Source organism: Corythoichthys intestinalis, chromosome 9, assembly GCF_030265065.1.
Source record: "Corythoichthys intestinalis isolate RoL2023-P3 chromosome 9, ASM3026506v1, whole genome shotgun sequence".
Classification (NCBI taxonomy): Eukaryota; Metazoa; Chordata; class Actinopteri; order Syngnathiformes; family Syngnathidae; genus Corythoichthys; species Corythoichthys intestinalis.
The window spans coordinates 10,086,171-10,105,518 of NC_080403.1; the positions used below are offsets into that span (position 1 = coordinate 10,086,171).

The 19,348-nt window shown below is 44.6% G+C and overlaps 1 protein-coding gene across 1 annotated transcript in view; it reads right to left on the reverse strand.

Annotated features, from left to right (window-relative positions):
• Positions 1-19,348, reverse strand: part of LOC130921434 (inter-alpha-trypsin inhibitor heavy chain H3) — an 85,051-nt gene that overhangs the window by 21,918 nt on the left and 43,785 nt on the right. The window contains exons 14-17 of the mRNA XM_057845319.1: positions 10,947-10,976; positions 10,830-10,850; positions 8,285-8,323; positions 8,125-8,181 (exon numbers count right to left, since the gene is read on the reverse strand). Coding sequence (XP_057701302.1) covers positions 8,125-8,181; positions 8,285-8,323; positions 10,830-10,850; positions 10,947-10,976 — 147 coding nt within the window. The remainder of the gene's footprint in view (positions 1-8,124; positions 8,182-8,284; positions 8,324-10,829; positions 10,851-10,946; positions 10,977-19,348) is intronic.

Sequence of the window (19,348 nt, forward strand, 5' to 3'; positions counted from 1 at the left end):
ATGGCAGAAAGTTTCAAGAAACCTGCAAGTAAACGATATTGTGATACTACAGGATGATAACGCTCCAAGATGCACATAGAAACTAGCTCGAGTGACAGAGACACTTGAAAGTCCAGATGGCAAAGTTCGAAAGGTTAGGTTGAAGACCAGTGAGACTACTTTTGACAAAGGTAAACCACTGATGAGACTAATATACCTGGACAGACCAATACACAAAGTTGTGACTTTACTTGAGACTGACACAAACTAAATCAGACTCAAACCCAAACAAGGACACTTTAAGAAAATAACATTGAAAAACAATGAGTGATTTTGGTGGGAGTGTAACGGTTAAGAAATAGTTCTTATATTAAAATAATGTTTTAGTAATTTGTTAAGGGTTAAAAGTTACAGTATTTATTGAAAGTCGTTTAATTCATATTGAGAATTATTTGTTTGTAAATATTTGTATAATAATTGCTTTGGTTACCACTAGTCTCGCGAGATTTGCGTGGCGTGAGTTACAGCGAGACCTGCTCTCGCCCAGACAAAAAAGGACTTTCATTAAGCCACACGCAGCAGCAGAGAGTTGACCAGCTGCATAAAAAGAAACCGGTGCTAGCTGCACAAGGTATTTTTGTTATATTTCTGTATGTTGCAATGTGTTTGTAACTGTTATTAATTGTACTATTGTTTTGTAAAGCTTTGTATGCACACGAGTTCACGTTCACTCGTCCAGGACCTCCAAAGTGGCAGGCGGCCACGAGGTTAGCTTCATTCTTGTTTAGCACGTTACCTTTTTTTTGTTTAAGTGTCTAAGCTTTATTTGTACATCTTTTAGTTTTCACGGCATATCACAGAAAAGCAATAAAGTGCCCGTCTTTGAGAAACCGTGCCCTGTGATGTCATTTTGGAAGCTACAGGCTCCTAGCATCATAGTTAGTATATTGTGACTAAATATTGCCATTCAGTGTATTTGTTGAGCTAAACGAGTTGCCAAAATGTTTAAATCGAGTTTGACCAAAGTCTAAATAAGTTTTATGTGTATTTTGCACATCTATTTTGATTGTGAATTTGTGAACCCCAGTTCTCTTTGCATTTTTGTTTAACTGTATGAAAATCGGGCCTCCTTATTACAGATTGAAGCACTTTTCTTTTTGTGAACATAATTTTTTTAGAGATATGAATATTTGTTGTATTTTTACTATATGATACTTATGTTTTTTGTGAAGGGGTTGCCGAAGCTTATTCCAATAAATGGCGCTGTCTAAGCTACGAATCTGAAAGCCTGTGTCCATTTTCCTTTCTCTTTGCCTTACACCCCACTGTAGATTAAAGGAAAACTACGGCATCAGTCAAGGGACAAAACGCACTCATTGGCTTGAGCCCTAATTAATTTAAAACTCTCCATTGACACCTTGTGGCGGATTTAAATAACTACCTTACATAATTAAAGAGTGACACGGGGTGTTTTTTTTTTTTTTTTTTAAAGACTGACACATGGAATTCCAGCAGTGTGGCCATGTGACGTCACCGCCCTGTGACGTCATCAACAATGGTGGCCTACTAGTTAAAATAATTTTACAAATTTTATTGAAACAAACACATTAAGAGGGGTTTTTATATCAAATTATTATAACTAGGGATGGGAATTGATAGGATTTTTACGATTCCGATTCCATTATCGATATTGCTTAACGATTCGAATCTTTATCGATTCTCTTATCGATTCTAATTTGGGGGAAAAGAACAACAAACGTTTTGATTGGCATCGAGTTTGTTTAATCAAAACTCACAACCTTACAAACTCACAACGAAATCAAAAGAGGCCCAAAGCCTCAATGTTAACTGTGGCAATAAGTGGCAAATACACAAGAATGTGTAACATTTTACTGAAACATTTATCTAATAGAAATAAAAAATATTGGTATATATTGGCAGATAGGTTGTTGTTCTGCCTTTGGCAATATGTGTTAAAGCAGGGGTCCCCAAACTTTTTCCTGTGAGGGCCACATAACTTTTACCTTCTCTGATGAGGGGCCGGGGTCAGTTTGTAACAGAAAAAGTGTGACGATTGCAGAAGTGCACAAATGTAAAAAAATATTGTTTTTCAGAAAGCCACAATCAAATAACCCTTTCTGGATTCTTCACGGAATGAAAGTAAATAAAATAAAAATAATAATATAATAACAATAATTAATAACAAAAACACTATTAATTAAATAGATGATAACCAAATAACCCTCTCTGAATTCTTCAAGGAAAAAGGCCAGGAAATAAATAACGCGATTGAGAGAAAAAAAAAAATTCAAAATGGCCGGACCAAATGTGGAGGCATTTGGGCCGCGGGCCGCAGTTTGGGCACCCGAAGAAATGCCGCATCCAAGCGAGTGAGCGAGCGAAGTGAGAGAAGGAAACACTTCTACGAGCCTACGTTCTTTGTTAATATTAATATCTACAGAGGCAACGCCTGTGTGTATCATCTTTTGTGTTGTTGTTGTTGTGTTTCCACTCGCGATCGGACACTTAAATCCAGTTGTGTAGTGGTTTGAACGATGTGCTAATGCTAGCGAACGAATGCTAACTATACTGTTATTAGCAGCTAATCATCGCTGATTTACGTTGATGCAAACCTGTTTGTTATTGGGGACGAAATTGATTTGTTTCATTTCTATTCTAAAGGCCCAAGTACACTGCATGCGTGATCGTTGCGGTTCCGGTCCGGTTCAGTGTTGCCTGCGTGTCACGCAGTCCGTCAAAAACAGGCAAATCATACCGGCTGCTGCACGGCTGCGGTCCGCCAACTCCGTCCCCTCGTGAGCTCTCGCGTGATCGCGCGCGATAATGTGCCATTTAAATCAACGACAAACACACGGAGTCTGTAGTATGTACTCATCAGAGAAGCAGAGAGAGAACACATTTTTTTCCTTGCATATTGATAATGTAACGTTTGCTAAGCGGAAGTTTGGCCGCGAAAACAACACGAGCTTCAACGCCTTTTTCCTCTTTTTCTTTATTAACTTCCCGCCACCTCACCAATGCAAAAACAACAACTACAGTGGGGAGAACAAGTATTTGATACACTGCCAATGGGTTTTCCCATTGTCAGTGTATCAAATACTTGTTCTCCCCACTGTATTTACACTGACGCTATCTAGTCCACCAATCGGAGCGTCGCGCTGGTGCACCGGCACACCAATGACAGCCCCGCTTTGGTAAATAAATTAACCCACCGATGACAGCCCCGGCGACGCTACAATATTTTAGTTGTGTCTGTCTCTTAATTCCAGATTGACTGCATCATGTTGAGATCAGGGCTCCGTGTGTGGAGGGAAGGGGGGCTATTATGCCCTTGGTTGTGTCGGTGCGTTTATATCTTTGTGCACATTTAAAATTTATGGCACATAACATCTCATAGAGCTGTTATAAACAACTGATAAATAATCTGTCATATTTATAAAATGGATAGCGAATTATATTCGACACGAACTAAAAAACAGCGTACTTGGAATTGGTGTCTCAACACTGCAGATTCATGTGGCCAGCGCAAACTGTTGTTTTTTCTATGAAGAGTCAAGTGAAATGTAGGAAAGAAAGAGAAATGTCTTGAATAGACCACCAGGTCGAAACTTGTGGGTGTCTCTTTTTTCTCTTTCGTCTCTTTTTTCTCTTTCGTACTTTTCCCCCTCGACTCTGTATACAAATCGAGATTGTTTGTGCGCGGGGGCACGAGAATTTCTGCAGTGGAACCACTTCCAGATACGCTCTTTTTTTTTTTGCTTAGCACGTCGTGTTTGATATCATTGCCAGAAAAACACACATAATAGGACACTTTGCAGTTTCGCTTTTAATGGTGTCCTTAAAGTAACGATCTGCTGCATCATAAATGATTTTGTGGGTTTCCACCTCCATGATGAAGCGCTCATCATCCATCTTCGCTCGTGTTTAAAGCGTGATTAGGCACCTGGGTTGTTACGTCCAGGCCCAGCTCCGCCCATTTTGCCGGATGCGTGTCCGGCAAAAATAGAAAATAGCCTATACCATCCGGCGGGCATGCGGCACGCCGGAGGTGGTTCGCAGTCAAGCCGGAGCACTGACGCAGCCGGTATACGTTGAACAATACGATATAATGGGAACGGATGGACTCCGGGGCTATTTTTTACCGGAGTTGGACCGGAAACGCAACGATCACGCATGCGGTGTACTTGGGCCTTTAGTTTCACTCTTCAAGTGATGGTTGAATAAAGTCAGCAAATTATACCAACGTCTTCTACATCGTCATTTGGGAGTTTAGCTGGCTGTATAGCCAGAACTGAGCCTTAGCCTCTCTGTGAGGACAGCGCAGTCGTATTCCCTCCCGATGCAGTTATCTCCACCTTGCAATGACTGCAAGTCGCTTTGTTGTAATTTTTCCTCGTGAAGTGAAGACACACTTTCGAGCGTTTGAACCTACGTGCTGTCATTGTTATGTTTATGGCTGCAATGCTCGTGCTTACCCGTCGTAACCTTTCATTTTCACACTCTTTCCTGGTGAAGTGTAGTCAAAACTTTGGAGCGAGTGGTTCTTGGCGCCATGCTAGTTTGATGCGTCTGGACAACAAGACACGTCACGACGCAATACGCGTCTTTAGGAATCGTTAAAGGGATCGTTAAGGCTTTTTCATTGTGATGTCGAGGCCTCGAAACACTCGGAACTGGTTCCGAATTGGAATCGGATTTCGATTCCCATCCCTAATTATAACTCGTGCTAAAGGCCCAAGTACACTGCATGTGTGATCGTTGCGGTTCCAGTCCGGTTCAGTGTTGACTGCGTGCCACGCAGTCCGTCAAAAACAGGCAAATCATACCGGCTGCTGCACGGCTGCGGTCCGCCAACTCCGTCCCCTCATGAGCTCTCGCGTGATCGCGCGCGATAATGTGCCATTTAAAACAACGACAAACACACGGAGTCTGTAGTATGTACTCATCAGAGAAGCAGAGAGAGAGCACATTTTTTTCCTTGTATATTGATATTGTAACGTTTGCTAAGCGGAAGTTTGGCCGCGAAAACAACACAGGAGCTTCAACGCCTTTTTCCTCTTTTTCTTTATTAACTTCCCGCCACCTCACCAATGCAAAAACAACAACTACAGTGGGGAGAACAAGTATTTGATACACTGCCAATGGGTTTTCCCATTGTCAGTGTATCAGATACTTGTTCTCCCCACTGTATTTACACTGACGCTATCTAGTCCACCAATCGGAGCGTCGGGCTGGTGCACCAGCACACCAATGACAGCCCCGCGTTGGTGCATAAATTAACCCACCGATGACAGCCCCGGCGACGCTACAATATTTTAGTTGTGTCTGTCTCTTAATTCCAGATTGACTGCATCATGTTGAGATCAGGGCTCCGTGCAGGGGGCTTTTATGCCCTTGGTTGTGTCGGTGCGTTTATATCTTTGTGCACATTTAAAATTTATGGCACATAACATCTCATAGAGCTGTTATAAACAACTGATAAATAATCTGTCATATTTATAAAATGGATAGCGAATTATATACGACACGAACTAAAAAAACAGCGTACTTGGAATTGGTGTCTCAACACTGCAGATTCATGTGCCCAGCGCAAACTGTTTTTTCTATTAAGAGTCGAGTGAAATGTAGGAAAGAAAGAGAAACGTCTTGAATAGACCACCAGGTCGAAACTTGTGCGTGTCTCTTTTTTGTCTTTCGTCTCTTTTTTCTCTTTCGTACTTTTCCCCCTCGACTCTGTATTCAAACCGAGATTGTTTGTGCGCGGGGCACGAGAATTTCTGCAGTGGAACCACTTCCAGATTTGCCTGGCTCTGCCAGACTATTCTCCCTGTATTTTTCAAACACTGAGAGAAATAGTCTGGGAACCATCCCATTAATGGCCTTTTCGAGCAGGTACAAAATCAATCGACAAATCAGATCCGTTTATTTGCGTGACGTGTTCTTCACGGGCAACGTCACGCTTGCGCGCCGAAAGTCGTCTCCACAACACAGATGGTCAACGGGATAACCGAGAACATGGTCCAATCCGCGGTAAATTCTGTTTTAAATTACCAAAAACACAGCAACACGAGTCATTGACAATAGTCTGTCTCGCGCTAGCCATGTTGAATAAACTCCGCTCTCTTCGTATGTTTATTTCTGCGCGCAAGTCCCTCGTCCTTCCGTCGTCAGTTAATAACGTCACGTCTGCCCGTCGCTGATTGGTCCACTCCGCTGTCTGTTTGCTGTGGCTTGCTCCGCCCTGGAAATTGTATCCGTGGGAATGGTGGCCAGACTCAATAGCTGGAACAGCGTTGAGTCTGGTGTACCAGGCAACTTCCAGATACGCTTTTTTTTTTTTTTTTTTTTTTTTTTTTGCTTAGCACATCGTGTGTTTGATATCATTGCCAGAAAAACACACATAATAGGACACTTTGCAGTTTCGCTTTTAATGGTGTCCTTACAGTAACGATCTGCTGCATCGTATATCACTTTGTGACTTTCCACCTCCATGATGAAGCGCTCATCATCCATCTTCGCTCATGTTTAAACCGTGATTAGGCACCTGGGCTTTTGACGTCAGGCCCAGCTCCGCCCATTTTGTCGGATGCGTGTCCGGCAAAAATAGAAAATAGCCTATATCATCCGGCAGGCATGGGGCACGCCGGAGGTGGTTCGCAGTCAATCCGGAGCACTGACGCGGCTGGTATACGTTGAACAATTGGATATAATGGGAACGGATTGGCTCCGGCGCTATTTTTTACCGGAGTCGGACCGGAACCGCAACGATCACGCATGCAGTGTACTTGGGCCTTTACTCTTCTTGACCTGTTGTTGTTGTTTTTTTTTAACCATTGCCTTGTTTCTGTTTTTGCCATCAGGAAACCCACCCAACAAAGCCCTCAAAGACACCTGCTACAGCCATTGACTGAACCAGCATCACCCCCACCAGCTGCTTGCCTTTGTTAAATAAAATCCCTTCACTCTCCATCTGCTTCCTGGTTGCACTTTAGTCTGCATCGGCTTCACCTAACTTGCCTTAACAACAGCACCATATTATGGTAGTATCTGGCCACTTTGTGCTTCCTTTACACCTAATTGCTAAAGGCCACATGTGGTATTAGTGTAAACCCTTTCTCGGTAACACGCCCAACTGCAAAAAAAAAAAAAAAAAAAAAAAAAGCTTACAAACCTGGTAAAATATCATGTAAGGTTTCTCAAAATAATATTTTACAAAAATAAATTAAAAAATAAAAACTACTTTTCTCTGTTGTGTCACAATCACATCAACTGTTGCCAATATATTAAGTTTGTTTCATTGCAGTACAGACACTTTACTAATACATAAGATATGATTGAACCCATTGATGCGAAGTTTTAATAATAATAATACTTGTAATAACAAGCACGCGTTTGGAATTACAGGCTGTTGGCTGCCTCTACTAATTTGTAAACTACATGCAACACAGGCACCATAATTACATGTGCTGTGCGTGCACACCTTCTACTGGCAAATTCCTAATCTACAGAAGACTAACCTCTACTGGCCAACTACTTACTATAATTCTGCAAAAAATCTGTATAATTAAATAATATTAGTTAAAAAAATAAAATAGGGCTCCAAGGATCAATAGATAAAGGCTCATGCTACAAGTTTCAAGATGATCAGTTCACAAAGGACATTGGAGTAGGACTTCAAACTCAGTTCAAAGTTAGTATGACCAAGAACAACAACAATTTGTGTGGCGACCTGATAGCCCTTTCATCTGTAATAATAAAAATAATACTAATAATTCATTGGATTTATAAAGCAATTTCCAGGATACTCAGACACTTAATATTGTATTTGCAGTCTACACTCGATACTGATAACTTACTAGGGTTGCCATGCACAGCTGCCCTGCAGCAGAGAAAGAAGGCAGTCAATTTGGCAAGAGGAAAGTTTAAGTGTCTCAAGGACATAACGACAATGTGCCCAAATGGAAGCCGGATCAGAACCCCTGATCCTTTGAAAAAGAATGACTCACTCAGCCACCTGCGCCACAATCATCTTGTTTTGAACCCTCAGCTAATTTATATAGCACTTTAAAAAGTAATGAACAGTGCTGTACAAACAGTACAAGAAAATCAAATAATTTGGCTTACAAGGTAATCCGGGTACTGCAAATGTGGGCCGAACGTCAGCATGAAAGTTTGGTGAAACTGCAAATACATAGAATAATTCAGAGGTTAATGCACTCTTGAACCCTTCAAAGCTTTGTTATTTATCATGGCTCATTAAACCAGGTGACGTCAGGCTGCTTACAAAATGGAATGTCATGATCACGTGGAACCCAGGTTGAAGCTGGAAAACAACAGTCAAAATTGGAATGAATCAGAATAACAGCCAACCATTATAGAAAGTCACATTAGAATCATTTGTACTTTAATATAACCAGCTGACAACATCGTAATGATTGCTTCTCATGATTTGTCCCTCACATGTCAGAACAAAAGGTAAACAAATCATGAGGAACAACACTGTCAGGATCATGGAGTGCCTTGAAATGTGACTTTAATTAGCTCCTGGACCAACCTCCTACCTTAAATTATCTTATTGTTTGAATCACTTGTTTGAATAGAAAGCCCATTGTTCCAGTCCCTACACCCAAAAACGATATATTTTTTAAATATCGTGACCAGGGGTCGCGTTAACCGAATATTTTCCGTCGTTGACCGATTTTTTAAAACGGTGACGGAAAAAACTGAAATCCATCCGTCATTTTGACCGGTTGCAATTCACACCCCAGACCACAGGGTGGCGAGTGAGCTTATTAATTAGCTATTGTCTCTCTTGATGCATGACGTCGTTGGCCTCACTCTGAAAAATGTCAAGGCAACTGAGTGTCCGAAGTTTCTTCAAAAAGCCCCAAAACGACGATGGTGTTGATAAAAGAGGTGAAAAAACAGGGACTGCACAAGCGGGCACGCAATTCAAGTCCATGCGCACCAGGAGGAAAGTGTGAGACTACATTCAGGCCACAGCAGGTGAACTGTTAATTTCATTGTTCCATATGCTACATATGGTAGGCTACCTAACTACTGGGGCCACAGTTAGCTGTTTTTGTCACTGCGGAGAAAAAGTTACATATTCATCTGCTTGATGTGTGATGGCACGGTGTGGATTCTCTGTTAAGCTTGTTCGGACAGAATATTAATTTAAAATGAATGAAAACTAAATACTATTGAATATGTTGAAGCGGTATGCAATGTTAAGAGTCTTGTTAGCTGTAGGCGCACTATCCTAGACCACTCACTATCCACTCGCGGGGGCCTGCGCTTGTCAGTGACGTTCCTTATTCTCGCTATATGATTATACAACTTTAACATTTGTTAATAATACGCTCTGTGTGTAGTATCATCCATCGCTTTTCCTTTTTAAATGGGCACTTATAAGCGAACGCAAGAAGTAACAACGGGAACATTTTTAAACGGGCATTTCACGGGAGAGCATTTCGACCATTTTTAATTTTTTCAGCACCTGTATTGCACCTTTTTGGGACCCAAGTTAAATTCTCTTGCAGAAGAGCAATATACTGTAATTGTGACGCTGTTATAAATCGACATATTTCGAGCATGGCTTCATATGTCGAGACAAATGACGAGTCAAATCTTACCTTGGATGTCGAAAGTATCGTATGTTAAAGCGATCGAATGTCGAGGTACCGCTGTATTTGTATTTCCTCAAGCTTTATCGAATTATACAATAATTACATATGCACATTCACATTCAACATTCATTCCAAAGCTTTATTCTTGTGTGCACATTTTGCATATGTCACACCTGCTTCCTGCCTGGCAACGACAGTTGTATTGTAGCAGGGTATATGCTGCTTATAACTCTAGTGCTATTCATAATAGTGGGAAGCAATGGGGTATAATACTGTATGTCCTGGCTCAAAATTTGATTTCATATGTCGTTCTTTCCAGATGATAAAGAATTCAATACATGACTCTTGAGTCACATTGTCTGTCTCAATGTGTTGCTACACCGTTTTTGTTCAAATATCAATACTGCTTCATAGATGCCAATATTAGCATTTGCCTTAAAATACCAGGCCAAAGGCTATGCTGGGCTTAATTTAGTGACCAACTCCATTTGTTTTGTTTGACAGAAAACCTAAAGTGAGAGTGGAAATCAATCGATTGACAAATTTTCTGTCGAAGACAATTTTATGATTTTACGTAACGCTGCTATCACTCAAAAAGCAAAAGAATTGAGGAAGTGTTAAAGTCATCCAAATCTAGCATTGTTGCGTGTGTAAGGACAGAACTATTCAATAAAAAGCTTTTATTGTAAAAAGAAAATTCATTAGTGCAAGTATACCCACCATGAAAAAAAAATCATATGCAACAAAACAGCAAATAAAATAAAAAATCTTTTAAATTCTGGTCATGTAGTTTAGCAATCATTTGTTGTAAACAGCTTACCACGAGCACCTGGATGAACAAAAAAAAAAAAAAGGCAGCAATGTAATGCATGAATGTAACTACCAACAAGTTTGTTTTTGTTTGTTTATAAATGGAAAACATTTTTAAGATACTGTATGTTGCACACTGTCTTCATATGGTGATGACAGCTTTCCATGTCAGGATAACAAAAGTCAAGCTTGAAGGATAAAAAGGTTGTACAGTTGTGTTGCTTCTAATATAATGCATGAATGTAACTACTATCAAGTACGTTTATTTTTTTTATTTAATGAGTAAAAGCATTCTGGACATGTGAACGCCTGTTTTTTCCTGGTCTGTCTTTAAAGAAGCTGGTGTACAAGTCCAATAGTATTTTCTCTTCAATATGTGTTATGTCGTACCTTGTGAACCAGGAAGGGATCCTACAAAAAAAGAAAAAAAATATATATAATAATAATTTTATATATATATATATATATATATAATATATATATATGATTTAAATTGTGACATCTTACCAGCAAGCGTACTAGCAACACCAGGACGACCTGTCAGGAAAAAGGAATTGATTTACACATTGAAAAAAAAAAAAAAAAACATCATACATGTAATGCTTAATGTTACTACCGTAATTTTTGGACTATAAGCCTCTATTTTTTTTTCCCTCAATTTGAATCTTCCGGCTTATAGTCCAGTGCGGCTTTTTTGTTGATTTATTTGAGCTGATAGGTAACACTTTGTTTGACAGTGGTGTCATATGACGAGGGGTGAAAGTGGGCTGGAAGGGCTAGGAACACCGTTCCGGCAATAAGTTCGGCGCCGAAATGGAGTGGAATGGTGCTTCGATCCCGAAAATATGATGGCAACTGTCAAAACCCCATGTTAAAAACAACCTGCCTGTCTGCCACACAGGCATCTCCAAGAGAAAAACAATCAACTAACATCAGATTTACGTACGCAAGTGTTAACAACAAGCATAATAAAGTGCTTGTGCAGCGTCATCTGTTTTCACTGATATTTATATTTCCATGGACAGCCGGAGTTCTCCCAGCGTGTGTTTGATGTGTTGTGTCGATATGTGCACGCGATCAGCTAACCACTGTCCCTGGCCGTGACAGTTGCTGGTTCAATTGGATGATATACTGACATGTGATGAGCATGGATAATTAGCTCTGATTGGTTCATATACACATTTTCTTTGACATAAAAAAAGAACAAGTTTGTCGAATTAATGCAATAAAAAAGGGCAAAGCAAAAAGAGCAGAGCAACAGAAAATTGATCAGATCTTGAAGAGACAGGAAAGAGTTGAAGAGACATTTTATTTTCTCTGATGGGGAGGTTCACAACATCATTTTAACCCTATAATGCCTGACCCCATAAATAATGAACAGAAAATTCAGATTTGTCTCAATTTGTAAGCTTTATGTAGTCTTTAAATGTTTTTAAATTTAATTTGTATATGGCGGAAAACATTCAGGTGACTTGAAGTTCCGCTCTGAGACCCCCAATTTTGCTAAATTTCAAAATTGTCCTATATGCATGTGTGATGCATCATTGGAAAGCTTAAAATCTCAATTTTCTGGGAGAAGAAAAATTGTGAACAGGAGGGCACTTTTTTTAAAAATGTTTTTTACACAGGAAAACCCTAACTGGAGGTGAGAGCGCGCGAGAGCAGAATTAAAGACGCCATGAATTTAACGAGATATTGCCGCTTACTTACCTTGTTTCGATCCAAAAGCTCCATGTAGCATTTATCACTGAGTGTCAAGACACAGCTGTGAATGGCCACAGCTGGATTTTTTGGGGATTTTATGGGTAAAAAATGGTAATATAACAAGGGTCGCGATGCAGTAATCGCAGACATCAAGGCGTGGTCTAGATTTTCTTTTTCATATATTTACCCTTTTACACGTTTTTTTCAAATGTTCTTTTTTTGGATCAATTATTTATCATCTAACATATCGGAGAAAATGTGTCAGTAACAAAACAAAAAAAACAATAAAGCGACAGTTCTGAGGTAGATATCTGTGACTTTTTTACAGACACCATTTTTTTTATCGTGACGTCATTTGTTTAAATGTTTAAAATATGCAAATGAATAATTTTTTAAAGTCTTTTTTTTTCAAACGAAATATGAGACATCAATTAATGATTCTAAGCTAAACACGATAGACATTTTAAATAATAAATATAATTAATTACCTTAGTTTTATGGCCGGGTTGAAAAAAAAAGCGGTTGCGCAACGTCTCTAAACGGGGGTTTTCAGGGTAAAACGAACAAATTAAAAATAACTTTGGGGTTTAGTGCGCCATGAATCTGCTATGGCAGCATATAGACATATTGTTCTATCAAACACAACAGTTGTTTTGGCTTAAAATACAATAGCAGAGTGCAAGAGCAGAAACAAAAGTTACTTAGGTAACTACGGTTCTATGAATCCCTGCTGACCGCCAGGGGCGGTGCTGAAAGCACTGAATGACCAATACCAGCGGGGTCACGATGAATCACCAACCCAAACTCCACAGGAACCCGAAGACCACTTCTCGTGGGAGGGAGGAGGTGACATCAAACCCGAAGAAGGAGCCAGGCCCCAACCATGAGGCAGCGGCACAGACGACCTCCTCCACCACTCCTCAAGGCAGCCCAGGAAGCAGCAATGCCCCTGGCAGAGTGATAGTACACCCCAGAGGGCAGGGGGCATCTGACAAGAGCGACAATTGGATCCACGACCCAACGAGGAAGGCGCTGCCTGGAGAGGGCAGATCCCCTGCCACGAACCCCATAGCAAACAAAAAGGCGGGAAGACCTGCGAAAACCGCAACACCACAGGGCCCTGACCGGGCACAACAGCCCCGGCCCGTCACTGCCCCTGCAGTCGGGGGCAAAAATAAGAAAGGTCACAGTACGAGCCAGCAAACACTTAGGCCACAGCGCGACACCCAAGCCCCCAGACTGCAAAAACATGCACGACGGCCAACCGAGACCGCGAGCAATACGCCGACACGCCAAGCAGAGAAAATGGACAGCAGGAACGGCGCCTTGTGGGCCACCCACTGAGGGCCGGCCGCAGCCAGAGGCTAGAGAACGACCCCAGCCCCGTCGAACACCCAGCAACCGTGTGCACCACATCGGGACGGAGGCTCCAGACCCCCGGTGGCAGACGACGGTGGGATAGGGCACCGGCAAGATAGACCATCAGGCCAGGAAGAAACGAGGCTTGCAGCCTCTCAAGGGGAGGGGCCGGCACCACAAGAGAAGAGCAGACCCCGCGTCCCTGGCGTATGGTATAGTACACCATGTCAGCGTTGTCCTTCCGCACAGCACAAGCCACCCCCGCAGGTACAGGCAAAAATACCCAAGAGCAAGCTGAGCCGCAAGCAGCCACAGCACATCGCAGTGATCGGCGCGGTCCAGTACAGACCAGCGGCCCCAAGCAGCCCTGCGCTGCCAACAGCACCCTATCTCGAGTGATCGGCACCCACAGTGACCAAATCGCGCCGGACAGGGGCCATACCCAACGGTACGCCCTACCACAGGTAGACACCGTTCCCCCACAGTTTCAAGGCACCTGCGCACCGGCAGGAGACACTGAGCCTCCAGGGCCGGGGCCGTACAGCAACCAGGCGAAAGCCACTCAGCCACCACAGCAGGGGGCGCAATAAAAGAAGACCCAAGGGCGCAACAGCGGACAAGGACGTCAACATGCCCAAAAGTCGCAGTAAGGCCACACATGGGCACACCTGACCAACTTGAAAACGCAAGAGGAGGCGCAGAGCGTCCACCCCCACGGGACGACGGAGGAGCCAACATGGCCACCAGGTCCATAGACACCCAAAGGAAGGCCACCTGTCGAGAGGGGATCAAGCAAAACAGCCCCAAATCGACCCAGATGCCCCAGCGAGCCACGTGGGCAAAAAGAACGACCCGACCACCGCACGCCCAAGCGCACGACGGTGCACCTATCAGCCAGTCGTCGAGGCAGGGCAGAATCTACATGCCCGCCAGCCAAAGGGGAGACAGAGCCACCCAACGAAACGGGGGAACACCCTCGGGGAAAGGGGGAGGCCAAACGGGAGCACCGAAAAAGCCAGAGGCGATCCACGAAGGCAAGGTAGAGAAACCGCCTGTGGCGAGGAGCAATGGCTGCACAAAGCAGGCAACACACAGGTCCACAGAAGAGGACCACTACCCCTGGGCGACCATCCGCAAGATGTCCACAGAGGTAAACATGCGAAATGGGAGAACCCACAGGAACCGACCGAGGCCCGTCAAGACGAGAACCGGTCAAAACGGCCGGTCCACTCAGGAACCAGGAAGTAAGTCGAATAAAAAACCTCGGGGACAAGCCCGAGGAGCCACAGGCTCGATGGCCAGAAGAGAAGACAGTACCAGGTCCAGCACCAGAGCCGTCACCTGGCCTGTGATCAATATAAATATATATAATATACAGTGGGGAGAACAAGTATTTGATACACTGCCAATGGGTTTTCCCATTGACTGTGTATCAAATACTTGTTCTCCCCACTGTATATAAATAGATACCAACACATCGTTGGTATTTTTACTCGCACTGCGCATGCGTGAAGGGATCAGTGCTTTCAGCACCGCCTCTGGCGGTCAGCAAGGATGAAATAGAACTGCTTTTTCAGTCTTGTCTGTGTTTTCCGCCATATACAGTGGGGAGAACAAGTATTTGTATCAAATACTTGTTCTCTAATTTGTATCGTAAATGATACATTAAGCATTACATGCAGTTCTCGTGGTAGAACAACTATAACTAAAGTGAGATTGAACACAATAAGCTTTTAAACATTTCTTTTTTTACTGTAATGAGGTCCAGAAATGCATGTATCAAATGTTATACATTTGGCAGTATACAGTAGTTTATGTGCACTTTGGTCTAATTTTCGTTCATTTACCTATGTTAGGCTACTTATTTCCTTTTAATATAAAATGGTCAATGTTTGTGTTACCTTCAAAATATATTCCATTTCACTGTGCATAATGAAAGTCATTTGTACTTATTTTGTCCAAGTATATACTTGAAAATAAAATTTTGAATGAAAATTACTTTCTCATGTATGCCTTGTTACAGCAGCGTAATGCAGTAGCCTAATACATGTTTAAAACCTGGTCTTTTTTTTTTTTTGCATTTGTGTGGTTTTAGGAGGCTTTGTCAGAAGCATCAATTAATGCTCCTGTCATGTCATAATAAGGACGGTCTTATGACAATCTTATGATGCTGCTGTCAAATAAAGTGTAGGGGTTAATATCTTCTATTGTTAGGGCCTCTGCCCCTCCCTCCTGAGAGCTGGGCCATCCCCGGCAGGTGTGCATGATTCATCTAATTCACAGGTCAGACGGGTGGAGCAGCCACAGGTGCAGGCAATCATCATCAGCCACCTTTATAAGCCAGTGGACGCCTCACCTCGTCGCCAGATCAACTTGTCCGTTTCCAGCGTCAGTTGCTTCTCGTAATTATTTGAATACTTTTCTCTGTGTTTCTCGGCTCATGATTTTTTGCTCTCGTCCCAGGACCTGTCTCTGCGCGCCCCATGTCGGAACCTCAAGCCTGATCTCTTCCCGATCCTTGTCAGCACCCTGCCTGCCTATTTGCTCTTGGATCTGGCAACAAATAAAACATTTTTTGATCACAGTCACTCTGCCTTTGTCTGCTCTGGGATCCCCTCCCGTCGTGCAAACCTAACAGATTGATCTGGCCACAATGGATCCCGCAGACAAGACCACGGGCTCACCGCAACCACCTGCTTCCCTCCGTGACCACCACCAAGCCCTAACAGTCCTCTTCAACAAGGTAGCTGACATTTCTCACGCTCTCCAAACCCTCAAGGCACAACTAGCAACGTCCCAAGCACAAACGAATCTGGCTCCTCCACGCTACATGACGGTAACCGACCCGGCATGTTCGGCTTCCCGAGAGCCACACGTTCCCGTGCCTGCGCCTTACGACGGCAACCTCGGTGCCTGCCGCGCCTTTCTTATGCAATGTAGCCTTGTGTTTGAGCAACAGCCCTCCACGTACCACGGGGAAAAAACAAAGATTGCCTACCTCATCGGTTGCTTGCGGGGTACGGCGCTTCAATGGGCATCCTCTGTGTGGGAAAATGGTTCTTCCGTATGTGACACGTACTCCAGTTTTACTGAGGAGATGAGAAAAATCTTTGACCATCCGGTCCGTGGGAGAGAAGCAGCGAAGCGGCTCATGTCGGTTCGTCAGGGGACTCGGAGCGTCGCCGAGTTCTCGGTGGAGTTCCGGACATTAGCGGTGGAAAGCCGCTTCAACGACGCAGCGCTCCAGGAGGTTTTCACCGGCGCACTGAACAAATCCCTGAAAGATGAATTGGCCACGCGGGACGGGCCGGTTTCTTTGGATGACCTGATTCGATTATCGATTCAAATCGATAATCGCCAGCGCGAGAGGAAGAGACAACGCATGGAACAGCTGCGCGACCCGCGCACTCGCCTCGCTGCTTTTCCGCCCCCGCCTCCACTTCCTGTAAAGGCCACTAACGCTGCGCCGGTGACGTCTCCCCCTGCTGTGAACGCTGGGCCAACGCAGGTGGGACACACCAGGCTCTCCCGGGAGGAGCACACACGCAGGTGCGACGCACGTCTTTGTGTTTATTGTGGGAGAAGTGGACATTTTCTACGCACCTGCCCAGTGCGTCCAGACCCACCATTACAAGGACTACTAGTAAGTCACATGGCTCATGTTTCCTCACGTCGGCTCCAGCTCACAGCTACGCTCTCCTTAAAGGGCCAGTCACGCACTGTTACTGCCCTAGTTGATTGTGGTTCAGACGAGAACTTTATTGACCACGAGCTTGTCAACCAGCTAGGGCTGGCGACACACCAGCTCCCCCTTCCATTGAGGACCACTGCACTTGATGGCCAGCTCCTCTTCAGTGTAGACCGACAAACAGAGCCCATCAACCTCTTCCTATCGGGCAACCACCAAGAGGTGAGCGCTTTCCTTGTTTTTGTAAGCCCCCACACACCATTGGTCCTCGGGTTGCCATGGCTTAGAAAACACAACCCCTCCATTGACTGGACCCACCCAAAATTGACTGCATGGAGTCAGTACTGTCACATTAACTGTCTCAAATCTGCGCTAGTGCCGTCCTCTCCTGTCCAGAAGCCGGAGCAACCTGACCTGTCAGCAGTTCCAGAATGCTACCATGACCTCTGGCGGGTGTTCAGCAAAGATCATGCCATGTCGCTTCCTCCTCACCGTCCTTACGACTGCGCCATTAACCTTCTTCCTGGTGCTGCTCTTCCCAAGGGTCGTTTGTTTAACATCTCAGGACCAGAGAGGGAGGCGATGGAGGAGTACGTCACCAAATCCCTGGCCACTGGCATCATCCGCCCCTCCTCCTCCCCTGTCGGCGCAGGCTTCTTCTTTGTGGGCAAGAAGGACGGCGGCTTGCTGCCCTGCATCGACTACCGCGCCCTGAATGAAATCACCATAAAGAATAAGTACCCTCTTCCGCTCATTGACTCAGCATTCACCCCCCTCCATAGTGCTACCATTTTCACCAAGCTCGATCTGCGCAGTGCGTATCATCTCGTCCGTATCCGAGAAGGTGATGAGTGGAAAACGGCATTCAACACGCCCCTGGGGCATTACGAGTACCTGGTCATGCCTTTTGGCCTCACCAACGCCCCAGCAGTATTTCAGAACCTGGTTAACGACGTCCTCGGGGACTTGATCAACAGGTTCGTAGTGGTTTACCTTGACGACATCTTGGTGTTCTCGCGCACCCCTTCCGAGCACAAAGACCATGTCCGTCAGGTGCTCCAACGTCTCCTGGAGAACAAACTCTTCGTGAAGACCGAAAAATGTGAGTTTCACGTTAACGAAACCACATTTCTCGGCTACATCGTTGGCAAAGGCCAATTACGCATGGACCCAGCAAAAGTTAAGGCAGTCCTGGAATGGCCTCGCCCCTCCGACAGAAAGCAGCTCCAGCGATTTCTTGGGTTCGCCAACTACTACCGCAGGTTCATCCGTAATTACAGCAAGATAGCAGCCCCTCTCACAGCGCTCACCTCTACTATCACTCCGTTCCGTTGGTCTGACGCTGCCAGTTCCGCCTTCAGTGACCTCAAGGCCCGCTTCACCTCGGCACCTATACGGGCCCCCCCAACCCGTCTCTTCAATTTATTGTTGAAGTCGACGCTTCAGAGATAGGCGTGGGTGCGGTGTTATCACAACGGCGACCCGCCGATGGCAAGGTTCACCCATGTGCCTTCTCTCGCCGGCTGTCTTCCGCAGAGCGCAATTACAGCATTGGGGACAGAGAACTTTTGGCAGTCAAACTAGCCTTGGAAGAATGGCGCCACCATCTGGAAGGAACACCCCAGCCCTTCCTTGTGCTTACTGACCACAAAAATCTAGAATACCTCAAGTCTGCCCGGAGACTAAACCCCCGCCAAGCTAGGTGGGCGATGTTTTTTTGCCGCTTCAATTTCACACTGTCTTATATTCCAGGTTCAAAGAATATCAAGCCCGACGCGCTGTCCCGTCAGTTCCAAGCCAGCGAGCCACGGGAGGAGCCTGCGCCCATTCTCCCACAGTCCTGTTTCCTTGCCTCGATGGAGTGGGAGATCGAAGGGAAGGTGAAAGAAGCCCATGGTGAGCACCCGGACCCCCGAGAGGGTCCTCAATCTGACCTCTTTGTTCCAGAGTCCCTCCGTTCGAAAGTGCTAGAGTGGGCTCATTCGTCACGCCTGTTTTGCCACCCTGGGATCAGGAGGACACTGGCAGTGCTGCGTCAGCGGTTCTGGTGGCCTTCCATGACAGAGGACACCAGATCATTTGTCCTTGCCTGCACGGTTTGCGCCCGTAGCAAGACGTCCACAAAACCCAGCTCGGGACTCCTCCGCCCATTACCCAT